The 16,873-nt window shown below is 35.6% G+C and overlaps 1 protein-coding gene across 1 annotated transcript in view; it reads left to right on the plus strand.

The window, feature by feature from the left end:
* Positions 1–15,876, plus strand: part of TMEM26 (transmembrane protein 26) — a 48,124-nt gene extending 32,248 nt beyond the window's left edge. Inside the window, exons 5-6 of the mRNA XM_017855515.1 lie at positions 8,967–9,043; positions 11,776–15,876. Coding sequence (XP_017711004.1) covers positions 8,967–9,043; positions 11,776–12,197 — 499 coding nt within the window. The 3' untranslated portion in view covers positions 12,198–15,876. The remainder of the gene's footprint in view (positions 1–8,966; positions 9,044–11,775) is intronic.
* The last annotated feature ends 997 nt before the right edge of the window (positions 15,877–16,873 follow it).

Here is a 16,873-nt window from a genome sequence, read left to right on the forward strand (position 1 = left end):
TTTTATAAAGACACTAGTCATTGGATTAGGGCCCACCCTAATCCATATGACCTCATCTTAACTTGATTATATCTGCAAAGACCCTATTTCTAAACAAGGTCACAGTCTGAGACTTGCGTAGACATGGAATTTTAAGGGACACTATTCAAGCTGGTACACTGTGTTTAGACCATTAATATTTAATGTAATTATCAATATGATTAGATTTATAGCTGCGATTTTACTATTTGTTTTTTTCTATGTCTCACATCCTTTTTATTTCTGTGTTACTCCTTTACTGTTTTGTTTTTCTGGTGGGGTGGTTATACGAGCATTTTAAGTCAATGATGTTAATTTCTGTATACATTTTTTGAATTATTTTATTAGTAGATGCTCTAGGGATTAAAATATACATTTTAAAAATTTACACTCTATTATAGGGTAAAACTAACTTAATTCTGATAAAGCCTAACAATATGGCTCCATTTGGTCATAGCACTGTTGCCCCACTTGCTCCATTACTGATAACTTTGTTTCCTCCTCTTCCTTTTGCTATTGTTTTATAAATATATTATATCTTTGTATGTTATAAATTGAATAATCCAGTGTTATAATTAGTGTTCTATATAATCTTTTAATGTTTTAAAAAGATATTAGAAAATGTCTATATAAGTGTATATTTATATGTTCCTTTTAATTTCCCATACATTTATCATTTTCATGCACTTCATTTCTCCATGTGTATGTCAGTTACTATGTGGTGTAATTTCCTTTCAACCTGAAAGACTTTATTTAGTGTTTCTCCTAAGGCAAATCTGTAGTAAAAAATACTCCAAGTTTTTTTTTTTAATCTGAAAATGTTCTTATTTTGCCTTCATGTTTAAAGGAGAGTTTTACTATATAAAGAATTATTGGTTGACAGCATTTTCATATATATATAATTTGAGGAAAAACGTAGTTTACAGGTGTAAGAAGATCAACAAAACCATATAATAAGTAAAAACAAAGATCTACCATTTTACATATATACACATATATATAATTTCACTGTCTACTGGCCTTCATTGTTTCTGATTAGAGTTAGCCATTATAGTTGACCTTCAAACAACATGAGTATGAACTGTGTGGGTCGATTTATATGCAGATTTTTCAAAAATAGAACTTACATTGGGTGTGCCTGCCTCTCTGGCCTCTCCTTTCACCTCCTCCACCTCCTCCACCTCTTCCACCCCAGAGACAGCAAGACCAGCCAGCCTCTCTTCTTCTTCCTGCTTCTCAGCCAACTCAATGTGAAGATAATGAGGATACAGAGCTTTATGATGATTCAGTTCTACTAATGAATAGTAAATACATTTCCTCTTCCTTATGATTTTCTAAATAACATTTTCTTTTCTGTAGCTTACTTTATTATAAAAATATAGTGTGTAATACATATAACATACAAAATATGCGTTAATTGACTGTTTATGTTATTGATATTACTTCCAGTCAGCAGTATGCTATTAGTAGTTACGTTTTGGAAAAGTCAAAATTATACACAGATTTTCAATTGTGTGGGGCGAGGTCAGTTCTCCTAACTAACCCCCACTTTGCTCGAAGGTCAACTGTACTTATTTGTTGTTACTCTGTACATCACGACTCAATTTTCTCTTGATGTTTTCTTTTCCTCTTTCGCTTTTAGTAGTTTGAGATGTGTCTAAGTGTGGATCTTTGCTTTTACTTATTCTAGGGCTTTATTGATTTTCTTATACCTGTAATTATGTTTTTCCTCAAAATTTTCAGCCACTATTTCTCTAAATATTTTCTCCTCTCTTTTATATCTTTCTTCTTCTGAGTTTCCTATTAAAAATATATATGACTGACTGTATTCCACAGGTCTCTGAAGCTCTGCTGTTTTTTCTTCAATCTTTTTTTACTCTGTGTCTTTCAGATGAGATAATTTTTATTGATCTATCTTCTAGGTCACTGATTCTTTTTTTCTGCCATCTCAAATCCAGATGTAGAGTCCAATTGTAGAGTTTATCGAATTTTTCACTTCAGTTTGCATATTTTCAATTCTAGAGTTTCTATTTAATCATTTTCATAGTTTTGGTATCTTTATTTACTCACTTGTTGAGTCATTGCCATGAGACTTTTCTTTAACCAATCACACTTAGTTTTCTTTCATTCTTTGAACATATTTATAATAGTTGCTTTGAAATATTTTTCTGCTAACTCCAATGTCTGGACCTCAGTAGAGACAGTTTCTACTGTTGTGTTTTCCCTCTTGATTGTAAGTTAGATGTTTCTGGATTTTTTCTTTTATTTATCACATACTTCCTTTGTTGAGAACTGGGCATTTTGGATAATATATTCTAACAATATGTTATCTTCAGGCTCCCCACCACTGCCACCACCTGAGGCTTCTCATTTTGTTGCATCTGTTTTCTTAATTGGAGGAATGTATCTCTCCTTGGATTGTAGTCACTGATGTCTCAGATTTTAAAAAAATACCTAGTTTTATTTTTAGTTCGACATCTTACTGGTCACACCTATAGCTACGTTTTTGGTCAGTCAATAACTTGGGCAGATTGGAATCAAACACTGTGAGCCCTTATGACTTCCATTCTTTGATGATCCGTGCATGGAGCAGATAGCACATTTACAGTTCAAGATGTTTTCATGTCTGCCTCAGCTTTTGATTCCCACTGGGCCCTCTTTGGCCTTCCCTGAAGATGCCTGCAGTTTTTCAGTCAGCCAGGCCTACAGGAGTACTCATCTAGCCCTTCTATAGCTCTCATTTTAAGAATCTCTCTGTTAAATTTAAAGTTATTTCGTTACACTCCAACTGGGATTGCAGTCTCAAAGTAGCAAGCTACAGATTTTTAAAGTATTTCCAATCAAATTTGTTACTTCTATTGACCACACCACTGAATGTAAGATTTCATACTCCACTCCAAAGCCATCACTGGTAAAATTACCACTTTAACTGATCAATATGGTGTTACCATTCCCACAACTTGAATTAACTTAGACTTTTTTTTTTCTGACTATAAGTCCCTAATTTATCTTTTCATACAGCATTTACGTTAAGAAACTTGATATCATAAATTCTGTGTCTGCCTCTTTGAAATGTAAATCTCCCAGCCTCTTGCCAGTTTGCAAACCAACAATATCTTTCTCAAGGACCTGGGAGCCATCTATTTAAAATACAGTCTTAAAGAAAGATGGAGCCCCTATCTCCCAGCCTCTGTGAGAGGGTAGGATCCTAACTTTGAAAAGTGCCAATTACCAAACACAAGTGGCCTAATCAAATTGACCAACCTCCATCCTAATATTCTCCAGTACTTTTCCAGTAGGTCACCCCAGTTCTTGAAAACTCTCCTACTTTTTGTTTTAGCAGAGTTGAGTTTAATCTTTCTCTTGTATTTCAATAGTCTTGAATAAATTCTTCCTCATCTGTTTAACTTCATTCAGTACAGTTAAAAAAAAAAAAAATAGCCAACCGGGGGTAGGGGAATGAATATCTGTGGGTAAGAATCCTTCAGATTCCCGCTGTTCTTACCTGAAGGTTGGCCAACTTTTCATGAATAAATGTTACTTAATTTGTTGTTTGACTTTGGTTGATTTTTCAGAGCCCTGATGGTTGTTTTTTACAATTTTTGACAATTTTTTAATATTATACATGTTTGTTGGGGAAATGATTTGCTGACCTTTTCATTTCACTACAGACACCTTCCAACATTTTCACAAGTCAGAATGTCAACATCATTGCATGGAGAGTTCCTTGGACATTTACACCTTTGGAGATCACTTTGTGCAGTCTTTTTTTTCCCCCAACATATTAATAAATCATGTATTAAAAAGAATTGTATTCTCACAGCATTACTAACATTTCCCTGTGAATACTTGACCATACAAAGGAGACTCTTCTTATGTTTACATTTTGTTTTACTTTTATTTTGCAGAGTTGAGGCTAATCTCTCTTTCACCTGGAAGAAATGGTGAAATATTTCTTCTAGGATAGGTTAATACTTCATTTTTTTCTTCCTTTCTATCATTTTTTCCTTTTCTGATGGTATTTGTCATTTTCTTTAAAAAAAAAAAAAAAAACTAGATGAATTCTATCTGCTGATTGTCTCTTTTCTACATGAATATTTACACTTCCAAAAAGAAATAGCCCCTACAAAGGACATGAACTCATCCTTTTTTATGGCTGTATAGTATTCCATGGTGTATATGTGCCACATTTTCTTCATCCAGTCTGTCACTGATGGACATTTGGGTTGGTTCCAAATCTTTGCTATTGTGAATAGTGCTGCAATAAACATACATGTGCACGTGTCTTTATAGCAGCATGATTTATAATCCTTTGGGTGTATGCCCACTAATGGGATGGCTGGGTCAAATGGTATTTCTAGTTCTAGATCCTTGAGGAATTGCCACCCTGTCTTCCACAATGGTTGAACTAGTTTACAGTCAGCTGGAAACCATCATTCTCGCAAACTATTGCAAGAACAGAAAACCAAACACCGCATGTTCTCACTCATAGGTGGGAATCGAACAATGAGAACACTTGGACACAGGAAGGGGAACATCACACACCGGGGCCTGTCATGGGGTGGCGGGAGGGAGGAGGGATAGCATTAGGAGATATACCTAATGTAAATGATGAGTTAATGGGTGCAGCACACCAACATGGCACATGTATGCATATGTAACTAACCTGCACATTGTGCACATGTACCCTAGAACTTAAAGTATAATAAAAATTTTTTTAGAAAAAGAAATAGCTAAGCAAATTGGTAAAATATGACTTTTATTTTATTTTAACCACCAGATTGGGTGTGCTGATACATCAAATGCCACTCTTTTATCTTACTAGTTTTTCAAATAGAAAAGTGATACTAATGTTAATAATTAAACTTCCCAAGTTTTTTTTGTCTCTCTCTGAATCAAGTTCATTGTCTCCTTACATGCTTCTCAGTTGACATTTGTGAAGGCAGATTATACACATGGGACAGTGGTGAATAAATCCACCCAAAATTCCTTTGTAGATCTTGAGTGTTTGCCATTAATCTCCATGATTTATTTACATTCTAACATTTAACCTTCCTGAGAATTTTTACTGTCTGATCTAATAATTCATATTTGCCTGCTTTAAAAATTTTCTGACCTACTTTTCCAAAATTGTGTTTGATCATTTTACTAGTATGTTTTTCAACACCCACATTCTTCCATATTTTGTGTGTGCATAGATAATATATGCATATGCAAAAATGTGCATTCATTATTGCATGGTTAAAGTTGAACTTATGTAAGGCTAGGGTTAGTATATCATTTATCCTTATTTTGTAGGATGATGAATAATATACAAAGATTTTAAGGAGCATGTTGACACACTAGTAAAATTACTGCTGCTACAATTATGTAATGTTTATTTATCACTTGTTGTGTGCTAAGAAGTCTTAAATGCTTTAATTCAGTAAGTTATTTTGCATTTACATTCACACTATGAGGTAAATATTCTTACTATCACCATTTTATAAGCAAAGACATGTCAGGCGAGGCAAATAAAGTCTCAAGATGACATAAAACCAAAAATAACTAATTTGTTGTGATCTACCATAATAGCTTGTGTCACATGCTGTTCTAAGAGCTTTATATGTTTAACATGCTTAAATAATATACTGAATAAAATTATTATATAATCCAATTCTTATTATTGTCTTCTTCATAATGTAAATGGGTAAACTAAAGCATACAGATGTTAAACTACTTACTCATATTCATATAATTAATAACGGATCAATCTGGACTTAAGAGTCTCACATTCGTATTTCTTTAGTGAGAGTTGGAGCTGGTGTTAGAACTCTGGTCACTTGGCACCAAAGCCCCCTGCTTTGCCACTGCTTTCACTGCCTTTCAGGGAAATTGCACATAGTTTTTGGAAGAATTATTGAAGTTTGGGATTAGATGCAACTTCAAAAGATGTTGTGAAAAAGTTCTTTTGCATCTGTTGAAAAAACCTCGCCAAAATATCCTCAACAACTTTTTCTGCAGGCTCTGTTGAAAAATTACACTAATAGAAGAAATACTAACCCCAAGTGGCAACTTGTTCTATTTTGAGGTAATATTATTAGAAACTACTTTCCTCTATTATGATGAAATTTGAATTCTCACAGGTGCAACTGAAATCCTTTGAGCCTGAATTGGCCATCTCAAGTCAAAAGAAATGTTTCATTCCTTTTCCACATTATAGTCCTTAAACATAGGAAATAAAACTAAGGAATTATCTCTAGTTTTCAGTTTCCTGAACTATCTCACATAGATCATGACTCTGAATTCTTTACCATTCTGGTTCTTCCCCTTTGGTACAAGAAACTTTATAAATGTTTCTTCTAATACATGAAGCACCACACATAATATTTCAGGTATGTTCTGAACATTGTAGAATAGAGCAGAGCTAAAAGTTTCCATTTCATTCATGGAAATAATATAATGTAATGATCAAAGGAGTAAATGCTGAAATCAGCTGTCTCGTTTTGATTTCTGCTCTCAATACTCTTAACTACATTATTTTGGACACATTTCCTCAACTCTCTTTTACCTCCTTGATAAAATAACAAGATAACAATTGTGTCTACTTTGTTGAGCTGGTATGAGAATTAAGTGTGATCATAGAGTTAAGCATTTAGAAAACTGCCTGCCATGGATGTCAGAAATCAGAAACTGTCCAAAACATTATTTAAAAATTCAGGCACTTATTGAAGATCCGTTGTGTATAGACATTGACCATGTAAAGAGGGAAAAGTTATAGTCTGCATTCCCAAGGCATTTCCACTTAAAATTTTAGACTTTATATTTCTTGTGAAGCAACCTATGATTTTATTTGATTTTGGTAAATCATAAATCATGTCATACTGTGGACTCATAATCAGATAATAGTAAGGGAAAATCTTTGAGCCCTGTTTTATGGCTACTGCTGTGAAATGCTATCTCTTCTATTCAATGCTATTCTAATCTAGGTCATCTAGTTACCTCTTTTGGAATCCTGATTGTGTCTTCCAGGGTACTGGTTTTCTATCCACGCTCCATGCCATATGTGCATATGAGAAGCATTCCATCAATGTCAACCAAATCATGATAAAATGTGAAGTAGAGAAGAATCCTCCTGGCTGGCTCGCTTATTCCCACCTTGCCGGGCGCGGTGGCTCAAGCCTGTAATCCCAGCACTTTGGGAGGCCGAGACGGGTGGATCACGAGGTCAGGAGATCGAGACCATCCTGGCTAACACGGTGAAACCCCGTCTCTATTAAAAAATACAAAAAAAAAAAAAAAAAAAAAAAAAAAACAAGCCGGGCGAGGTGGCGGGCGCCCTATAGTCCCAGCTACTCGGGAGGCTGAGGCAGGAGAATGGCGTAAACCCGGGAGGCAGAGCTTGCAGTGAGCTGAGATCCGGCCACTGCACTCCAGCCTGGGCGATAGAGCGAGACTCCGTCTCAAAAAAAGAAAAGAAAAGAATCAAAAGCACAGCCTTCAGCAACTCATTGGAGAGTCCCCCAGTGGGGAGCCATTTACACAGGAATCTACCTAACAGTATTCACACCTGGAATATATGTTAATTTTGTTAATGAGAACACTATGGGAGACTTTTTCAGAAGTCTTGTTTTAATCTGAATGTCTGTCATCAATTTACATAACATTACCTGCTTGGTAATCCTAACTATATTTTTTTCAAAGGAGGAACTAAGTTTAGTTGAGTGCAATTTTTCTCAGAGAACCTGTGCTGATGCTTCGTAATAACTGTCTTCTTCTAAAAGGGCTCTCAGAAATCTTTTAAAGAATCATTTATATAATCTAACCAGAGATTAATAGTAAATGTGCCTTTTGTACTTTTAGACATATTTCTGTTTCATTTTGAAAGTTGAGACTTTATTTTTTTATCACCAGCCTTGTCTCCACCATTAACTGCCAAGACAGATAATGATGGTTTAGAAATCTCATTTACAAATTCTCTCAGAGTTTTGAGATTTAATTTTGCATTTAATGCCTCTACACTTGAAGCATTTAAAGATATCCCTTACAATCACCTCATTTCTTTTGGTTTCAATTACTCATCTTTGATGCTTTTCAGACCTCTTCAATCTGAAAATCTCTTTTGACAGAAGATGGAAACAAAATCTATTATTATGCCACCAAGCTCAAATTGATGACTTCCTTTCTATCTTTGCTAAAATAAATGTGACCCTTTTTAATATCCTTTGCATTTCTGTAACCTCTATTCTTTCTGATTTTAGCCTTCATGACCATTTTTCCAAGTCTAAGACATTTCTATATTTGTCTGAATATGGACCCTTCTTTAGTGCATTTAACCGTTCCTTCCACAAATATATGTTGTATCCATCAAGCCCTGTTCTAGGCACTACAGATACAGTGGTGAATGAAACTGGCTTATTCCTTGCCTTACGTCCTACTATCTGGTATAAATCTTTGTTTATTGGATTTATCTCTTTACCTTTTTCCTATCTAATGACAATTTTCTTTCAATGTTGAGCTTTTAGTTTTTGAGCATCATTTAGCTTTTTTGAAATGTCTTTTCAATTAGATCCCTGGTTTCTTAGAATAATTATTAATTCCCCTGCTGACATTCCTTGAAATCAGCCATTTGAATATCCATGTCAATATCTATATTTTCTTCCCTATCATTTCTCTCCCATAGTATTTCCATAATTTTATAAAACTAAAGACAGCAATATGGGACCAAAGGCTTTGTCATAATTCGTGCATATTTTGGGTTTTAAGTCTCAGATTACTTATTTTTCACTTCTTCATTATTCCATTATTATCAGGTAAGGATTTTTTTCCTTGATATATTAAATCACCAAGATATTTTGACCACAAGAGGTTTATTAGGAATATACTAAAAACATGGGCTGAGAAGATTTTTCTCTTCTGCGTGTGATCATACTTTTTATTACAAATTTAAAATTTTGTCTGTATTCTAGGAATAACCCTGCACTAGTCTATGCCATTCTTGTTATATGGACTTGGAGCATGCTGCAGTTTCCACTTGACCTGGCAGGTAAGTATCCTGATGTTTGTGCAAAAAAACAGAAAATTACACCTCTTGATTATCAACTATGCTAAAACTAAGAAGGCAAGTGAAAGGATTATCATGTCTATATCCCAATGTTAGTTCTAGTTCAGCTTAGAAGGAAAGTAGATTGAAACTTAGTAAGCCAAGAAGAGTGGATCCACTGTGGTACATGGTAAGCTTAAGATAGCAGAGCAGATAATTGCACAGCATTATATTTACTTCAAACAACAGTTCCATCAGTTATGATTTATAAGACCTCCTGCAAACCAGGTGATACCTCTGTATCTCAGCTTTCTTTCATCCATGAAATAAGGATGATAATCATAGTCACTAGGATTGAAGATTCTTGTCATGACTCAGTAATATACACTTTGCTTAGCAAGTTGCTGTCATAAATGTTTTATCTCTTAGTATTTATAAGAAGTAATTTTCATTCTTTTTCCAGACCCATGTATTAGAACTTCAGAAGGCATAGGAGCAGTTAAAATTGTCCTCATTGGTGGTCCTTGGAATCCCACTGGTCTTATTTTAATAAAAACATAAATCCCTAAGATTTTGCAAGAAGAAATCTGTTTCCCAGGCATTTCATACTAGCAATAATCTAGGGCTTCATTGTCCAACAGGGGACCACCAACCACACATAGCTCTTTAAACTGAAATTAATTAAAAATGTAAAACATTAAAAGTCCAATTCCTCAGTCATACTAGCCACATTTCAAGTGCGCAGTTGCCACAAATGGCTACCATATTGGACAGCAGTAATAATGAACACTTCTACCATCACAGAAAGTTCAGTTGAGCATTGTTGATCTGGAGTCATCTGAAAACTTCTTGGAACCCTAGAATTTTGATTTGAGAATTCTCCTGGATGTCACTTTACTCCAAAGAAATTCTAGAAATTGATAATTACGTTTTCCTTAGCCCAACTTGTTTATTTATGACACCCTACTTGCTGGCCTCAGGATTAGAATTAATCCTTAGGACAGGGATATTTAACTTTTTTCTCTTTTTTTGGTTCACTTTTGTAGACTCAGAGGTCTGAGGCCATTTTAAACATAGCATCCACTTGTTGAAATTATTAACAATTTGAAATAGATGGGAAAACTTGCTGTAGCTTTTAAGAAATACCAAAAATGGAATCACTTATTAATAATTACAAACAAATCTATGCTAATAACACACACACACACACACAGATTTTTGACATAATGAGCCCTGGAAGGTATGGTCTGGACTCATTGGTCCAGCTGGTATCCACTTATAGAATATTAGGTGTCATCACATTAGATATTGAGTTAATACCTTTAGAAGGTCCTTTGGGAGCCATTTCCTGGCCCTCATTTCTTAGGAAAGGCTACCATTGATATAACCTCGGTTTCTCTTTTGTCTTTCACCCTGCCAATCCTCACCCTCCCATATCTTGTGGTGTGTTGCCTTGCTAAGAAAATTTGTATTTAAGAAAGACATTTTGTAAACTTTCAGGGGTGATAATGTTATGCAGCTGTTTGAAAAACAAAGACCAAATGTTACTTCTGACTAAATCATTATTGTATTTTCCAACAAATAGTACATTATGTTTATCCATATCAAAGCAGCTTCATAATATTTGCAGGCTCCAGTAGACGATGGCATTCTTTGTTTGAAAACTCCAAATGGAAGGCTTCATTATTATAAAAGGATTATTTTCTGCCCTTGACCCTGAATTAAATTTACACTTGAGAAATTAAGACAAAAGGTTCTTCTGTTGATTGGACTTCCCTTTGTTTAACTGGAAAACTAGTAATTATATCCAGTCTTTCTTGTAAACTGTGAAACAAATCACAAGGAATTAGGACAAAATAAAATAACAATGGCATTTATTCAGGTTTTTTTCCTCCATCGTTTGAAAAATATGTTTAATATGAATTAAGTTTGAATTTGAATATAAGCACTTGAATTTTCACAGCACAGTTTGCACACATGCTTGAGTGTGTAAACCAACAAACAGGTAGATCCTAAAAAGAGTATATAGAATGATCAGAGCCACGTACACTTTGCTCCGTTTCTCAAGCCTATCGATCAGGCAAATCATTCATGATCCTAATGGGAAGATCACGTGGACAGGGAAAAAGAAAAGTGGACAGGAGGCAGGTCTGTTATTCTAATGGAAACAAAATGAGCCAATGAATAGGGACCCCTCTCCTCACTGATATGATTGTTATCCCAGTTTTCAAAGGAAAAAACTGTGGCCCAGGAAGGCTTAGTGACCCTGCCAGCAACTCACTGCTAGAAAATGAGGCAGTCATGCTCTCTGACTTGAGGCCGTGAGCATGTAACTGTGAGTCTTCCTTACACTGTGGATCCCAGGATCACAATGGCAGCTTCCTTTATTTTTTATTCCCCCCCCCCCGGTGCAGCTTCAGCCTCACAACCAGCTTGAGCTATGAGCACTTGTAACCATGCCTGGCTCCTAGAATCTATTTCATGTGGTGCTTTGCCCAGTGTGAGGACTAGATGATCTTACATTTTCTATTTGGATGCAAGTCACAGGGCAGGGTGTTTTCACTTGTTCCACTCAGAATTAAATCACGGGATCATTCCATTTCATTTCCATTCTGTAATTATTCACAGAATTATTACTAGCACAGTCCCCATTGTTAATGACTTGTCCCCATGTCATTGTCTTATATGTCTACACTTCCAAGAGAGATAGTAACTAGTCTGTCCTTTGTTTTCAGTACAGAACGTCGTTTGCCCTGTGTCTGTGACAGAGAGGGGATTCCCCAGCCTGTTCTTTTGCCAGTACAGTGCGGATCTGTGGAACATCGGAATCAGCGTCTTCATACAAGATGGCCCCTTCCTTGTCGTGCGTCTCATACTGATGACCTATTTCAAAGTGATCAATCAGATGCTGGTGTTCTTTGCAGTGAAGAACTTCCTCGTGGTGGTGTTGCAACTCTACCGCTTGGTGGTGCTGGCATTGGCAGTCCGTGCTTCATTGAGAAGTCGATCAGAAGGCCCGAAAGGAGAACATGGTTGCCGTGGACAGACCTCTGAGAGTGGGTCCTCTCCGCGGGACTGGCAGAGCAAGTCTAAGGAGGGCCTGGCTATTCCTTTGCGGGGCTCCCCAGTCACCCACGATTCCCAACCCACCCCTTAGTTATTGATTGACAGAGGTCTGCGGCTAGAACCTGACTCCCTGGTTCTTCTTATAGGGAGGATCCTTCTTCTCCCCCAGCCTTGGCATATAATAATTTTCAAAAGAACAGCATAAAAAGGTGATCTTAAACCAAAGCTGAGGAATTTTCTTTTTTCAACTGAATAGAAGGAACTTTGATTAGTGACTATTGCTACAACTTCTGTGTGATGGTATCAGATGTTATAGTTGTTCAACGACTAAGTGATTTGTTTGTCTTGAACTGTTTGAAAAGCTGTGGAAGGGGTTACAGTGACATGCCCTCGAAAGATTTAGTGCAGACGAACTGTCGCGGCTGTTACCTGAAAATAGAGAAGCTTTGAACTTTGGCTCCATTGTCAGACTATTTCGTCTGATCTTTTCTGCAATGTCCCTCTGACATCAAAAAATGTACATTCAGTGAATGCAGAACAAATGAAGGGAAAAGTGCCTTTAAAATTACCTCACTGTGGGCTGGAAGCAGCGAAAATCTCTGCCCAGCTTCCGTATCATAGAGAGCCTTATTCATCGCTGCACAGGCCTTTCCAGGAAAATCATTTTTCTAGGCTGATGTTGCATTCTGCCATGGCGCATATGCTCTTACAGAGATTTTATTGCTTTTGGCTTGGGTGCTACAAAATTCACAGCAAGTCATTTTGGTTACATATCTACTGGTTGCAAGGCAGGAAATACTGGTGAAATGCTAGCAAAGTCACAATTTCTACTGTGAACATGATTTGCACTGTTCGTCAGTATTTTTCTGAACCCTACTTTACCATTTTCTATATTGCCAAGCCGAATCACGTGGGCTGATGCAGGGAAGCTCTGAAGCGGTGAATAAAGGTGTTTCAGGCCCTGTAAGTGTTACCATGGTTTCTGGTGTCTGCCAGCAGTAGCGAACAAAGCTGCAGCTTCTCTGAACCGCCACTACTGGAGGCGGCCTTTGGTCTCAGGGAACATGGTGATGGAGGCTTGCATCAGCCCCACCCAGGGCCAACAGCGCTTGTGGAGTGACGGGAGTTGGAATGTGCTACCCCGTTGTGGGAATCAGGCAATTCGCTTTATTTTCTTGTGTTAAGACTTCATTTTTCCCAGTATTGAAATAGTCATACTTTTCCTTTACATACCTCTATACTTTCCAGATGGAGGTGATTCAGAACCTTTTAAAGTGATTTTTGCTTTTAAAGATACAGTGTGAAAATTTGCTCGGGTTTATAGCAGTAATTACATGATGCAAGCAGTTCCAAAACTGTTCTTTTAGGTTCAAAACCTAATTCCCCCGGATTAGTATACTCGAGAATGCAAAGGGACATTTAAGGTGGGGTATACCCTTAATTTGGTATGACAATCAGTTGGGACAATTTTATCTGTAACTCTCTGGGTGAGATGATACCTATTAGAAACATTTTATACAAACTTTTATACATAAATTCTGTTTTTATAAAGCGTCATGCATATTTTCTCGTAAATGGCTTCTTCAGCGCCATTGTTATATGTTTTTATTTCTTTCTTCCTTGTGCTTCTAATTTTAACAATATAATGACTATAAAATGACACATGGAACTAATGGAATACGTTTATGATTTTCCATAATTTTATGAAAGTTAAGATCAAGAAATTATATGTATATGAAGTAAAGCACTTGACAACTTTTAAGGGCACGTTATTTAAAGTGCTCAGCAGTTGAAAGCAAAATAATAACTGCTATTTATAAAAATGCCTCAGCAGAATCTGTTTTTATGTTGACTGCTTTATGTTGAATATTTTCTTCCACAACATGTATGTGCTGCTTATTATTGCAGATTTGCTCATGGCATACTTTTCATGTTTTAATTTTTTTCTTCCAGCAAAACAAACACTGAGGCCCTAAAAATAGATAAAGTATAAAGTAGTACGGCTGTTGCAAGGATATTTTTAAATGCTTTCAAATCTCAGACTTGGCTTGGCTTCGTGAATGAGTTTCTAGTGTTTAAATTAAAGTATTTTGTAATTAGCAGTCCTCGTGGGCTTGAGAAATAAAAAGCCTGTCCAAAGTCTAGCTTTATTTAGAGGGTCAGGAAGTCAAAGAGCACCCAGGACCATCTTGGCAAATAATAGTGGCAAAAATAGACCCAGATTCTGCAAGGTTTTCCAGGAAAATCTGCTTGGGGCAGCATTTGTTAACCTAGCTGCCAGTACTCCCACTCTCTTAGACTGGCTGCTTTTATAGTAGGAAAAAAAATCTGCATTTGCTTAGTTTATTTGAAATAAAGCTCTAAACCTAGGTTATATATTAGCCATTCCTAAGACTCATGATTAAATATTACAAATTTATTCAGTTAATTGTTGTTTTTAATGTAGACTGCTCAATACTGTAATGTTTCAAAGCATCCAAGTGTTTGTTATAAAGTGGCTAGAACATCAATTACCTCCCATGTGTGGACACCATGGGACTTGTTTACATTTTATTTGTAATAAGATAACTGACTCACAACACCTGTATAATGTGATACAAGCCATCCTCTCTATCATAACCCCTCCCCCAGACACACAGAAGGTCAGTCCCCAACCCCTGAAGAAAGTGGCTTATTTGAGGTTGTTGGTGCTGTTATTATTATTGCCATAGTTGTTATTTAATTGCTTGATTAAAAGCTCAGTCAAATGTCCTTCCTAAAAACATGTCATTCCACTTGTGAAAGAAAACACAATGTGCATGTTTCAATGATACTTTGCGGAAACACACCTCATCATCATCTTATGGGTTTCCTTTGCCCTTACTGGATGACTCTCAGAGGACATGGCTTGACGTAATAATAGTAGTAAACTATGTTTATCTTTGATTATTCTTTTAATTTTTATTTGAGCTGTTTCAATAGCATAATAAAATAAAATTTTGAATTGGCCAATAATATTCTTTATAATCTTCCAGTGAAGAGTCTGATACAAATTTATTCTTGGCTGTGTTGTAGTTCCACTAACAAATAGCACTTCAGGCCTCATAGAACCATATAGATATGGCCAAGGAATATCAGGATTCACTATTATAATACTAATTGTTAACTCATTATTTAATTGAACATTTTCAAAGCTCTAGAAAGGCATGCATTTGTAGGTGCAAATGCTTTAAGATTTCTATGCATCTTTCAGAGTTGAATGTAATAATGTTTGGCATTTAATTCTTGATAATTCTTAACCAACTTTTCCTGTTAAAAGAGAGAAAGAATTGCAAATGCCAGACATCTGTCCACTTAAGCCCTCCTCCAATGCCAAGAAAGAGGGATGGTGAAGTATACTACAGCAACGCAAATGAAAAACCAAACAGTCTTGAATTACAAGAAAAAAAGGGGATTGTTATTTTTTTTTTTTCTAATTTCAGACTTTGCTTTTTACTTACTGGACATTCTGATTTGCTCTCAGAAACATCTGATTTGGGGTTAGACTAGGCAGCTGGAGGATGTTTACAGCTTTGAGGCTTTAAATAAGTTTCGATATGCAGGGAGTAACTTTAAACAATGTTTGAATAATTAACTGCTATGGTCTTATATTTTATGTGTATCTATTTCATCCTCTGACTCTTTCTTACTAGAATACCATATAAGAATATTTTCTCTGCAGTATTCGTATTTATACTATTTTGCTATGAGTGGCCTTTGTATTTTATTCTATGCATTAAATAGTGTGTGCACAATTTTATCTTAATGTGGATTTTTTTTGCTGGTTTTTCATGTCTTTGTTCTCTACTGCAATTCATTTCCCTTATAGTTTTTAAGCTCTGGTTTAAAAAATAAAACTGATCTATTTAGAATATGATTAAAGTGGCATTTCAAACCAGTGAGGAAAGGCTGACCAATTTTACAAATGATGTTGGGAAATTTTGCAATCCATCTGGAAAAAATAAAGTTAGATTTTTATCTCCTGCAATATATAGAAATAAATTCCAGATGGATTAAAGATGTAAATGTAAAATGAAAACTATAAATATTAGAAGAAAATATGCAGTCTGTCTTTAGCCTGTGGGGGATGGGAGCGATCTTCTGAAACAAGACATGAAAACTCAGAAGCTACAGAAGAATTGACAGATTTTTCCTACATAAAAGCTTAATGTTTCTCAGTGGCAAAAACTATCATAAATACATAACTCTTATTTTCTTTTCTGGAGAAAGGAGTCAGAGAAATCAGACAAGAGAAATGAGAGGTATAGAAATTGGAAAGAAGGAGCCAAATGTATTATTTATTCACAGAAGACTGAGTCTCAGACATCCAAGGAAAACATATTAAACCTAAGAAAGTTAAGGATAATCTGAAATCACACGCAAAAATCAATAGATTTTCTACATACAAAATCACGTAGAATATATACTTGAAGAAGATATTTCCTTTGCAATATAAACTAAATCTATAAAATACATAGGAATAAACTTGGGAAATGTATAAGATCTAAGTGAGGAAAACCTAAAAATGATTGTGAGGGCCATACATGAATAATTTAACAGAAAGAAAGACATTATTTTATGGGGATTGGTAAGAAGCCTTGATTTTTTTTTTAAAGTTTCAATTTTCCCTAAATTGATCTATAAATGGATCAAGTAGCACAATCTTCATCATGCTATCAACATGATATTAATTTTTTTGTGACTGCCCAAGTTGATTCTAAAGATTTCATGATAAAAGAAGCATGAAAG

Source organism: Rhinopithecus bieti, unplaced genomic scaffold (assembly GCF_001698545.2).
Source record: "Rhinopithecus bieti isolate Rb0 unplaced genomic scaffold, ASM169854v2 scaffold_39703, whole genome shotgun sequence".
Lineage (NCBI taxonomy): Eukaryota > Metazoa > Chordata > Mammalia > Primates > Cercopithecidae > Rhinopithecus > Rhinopithecus bieti.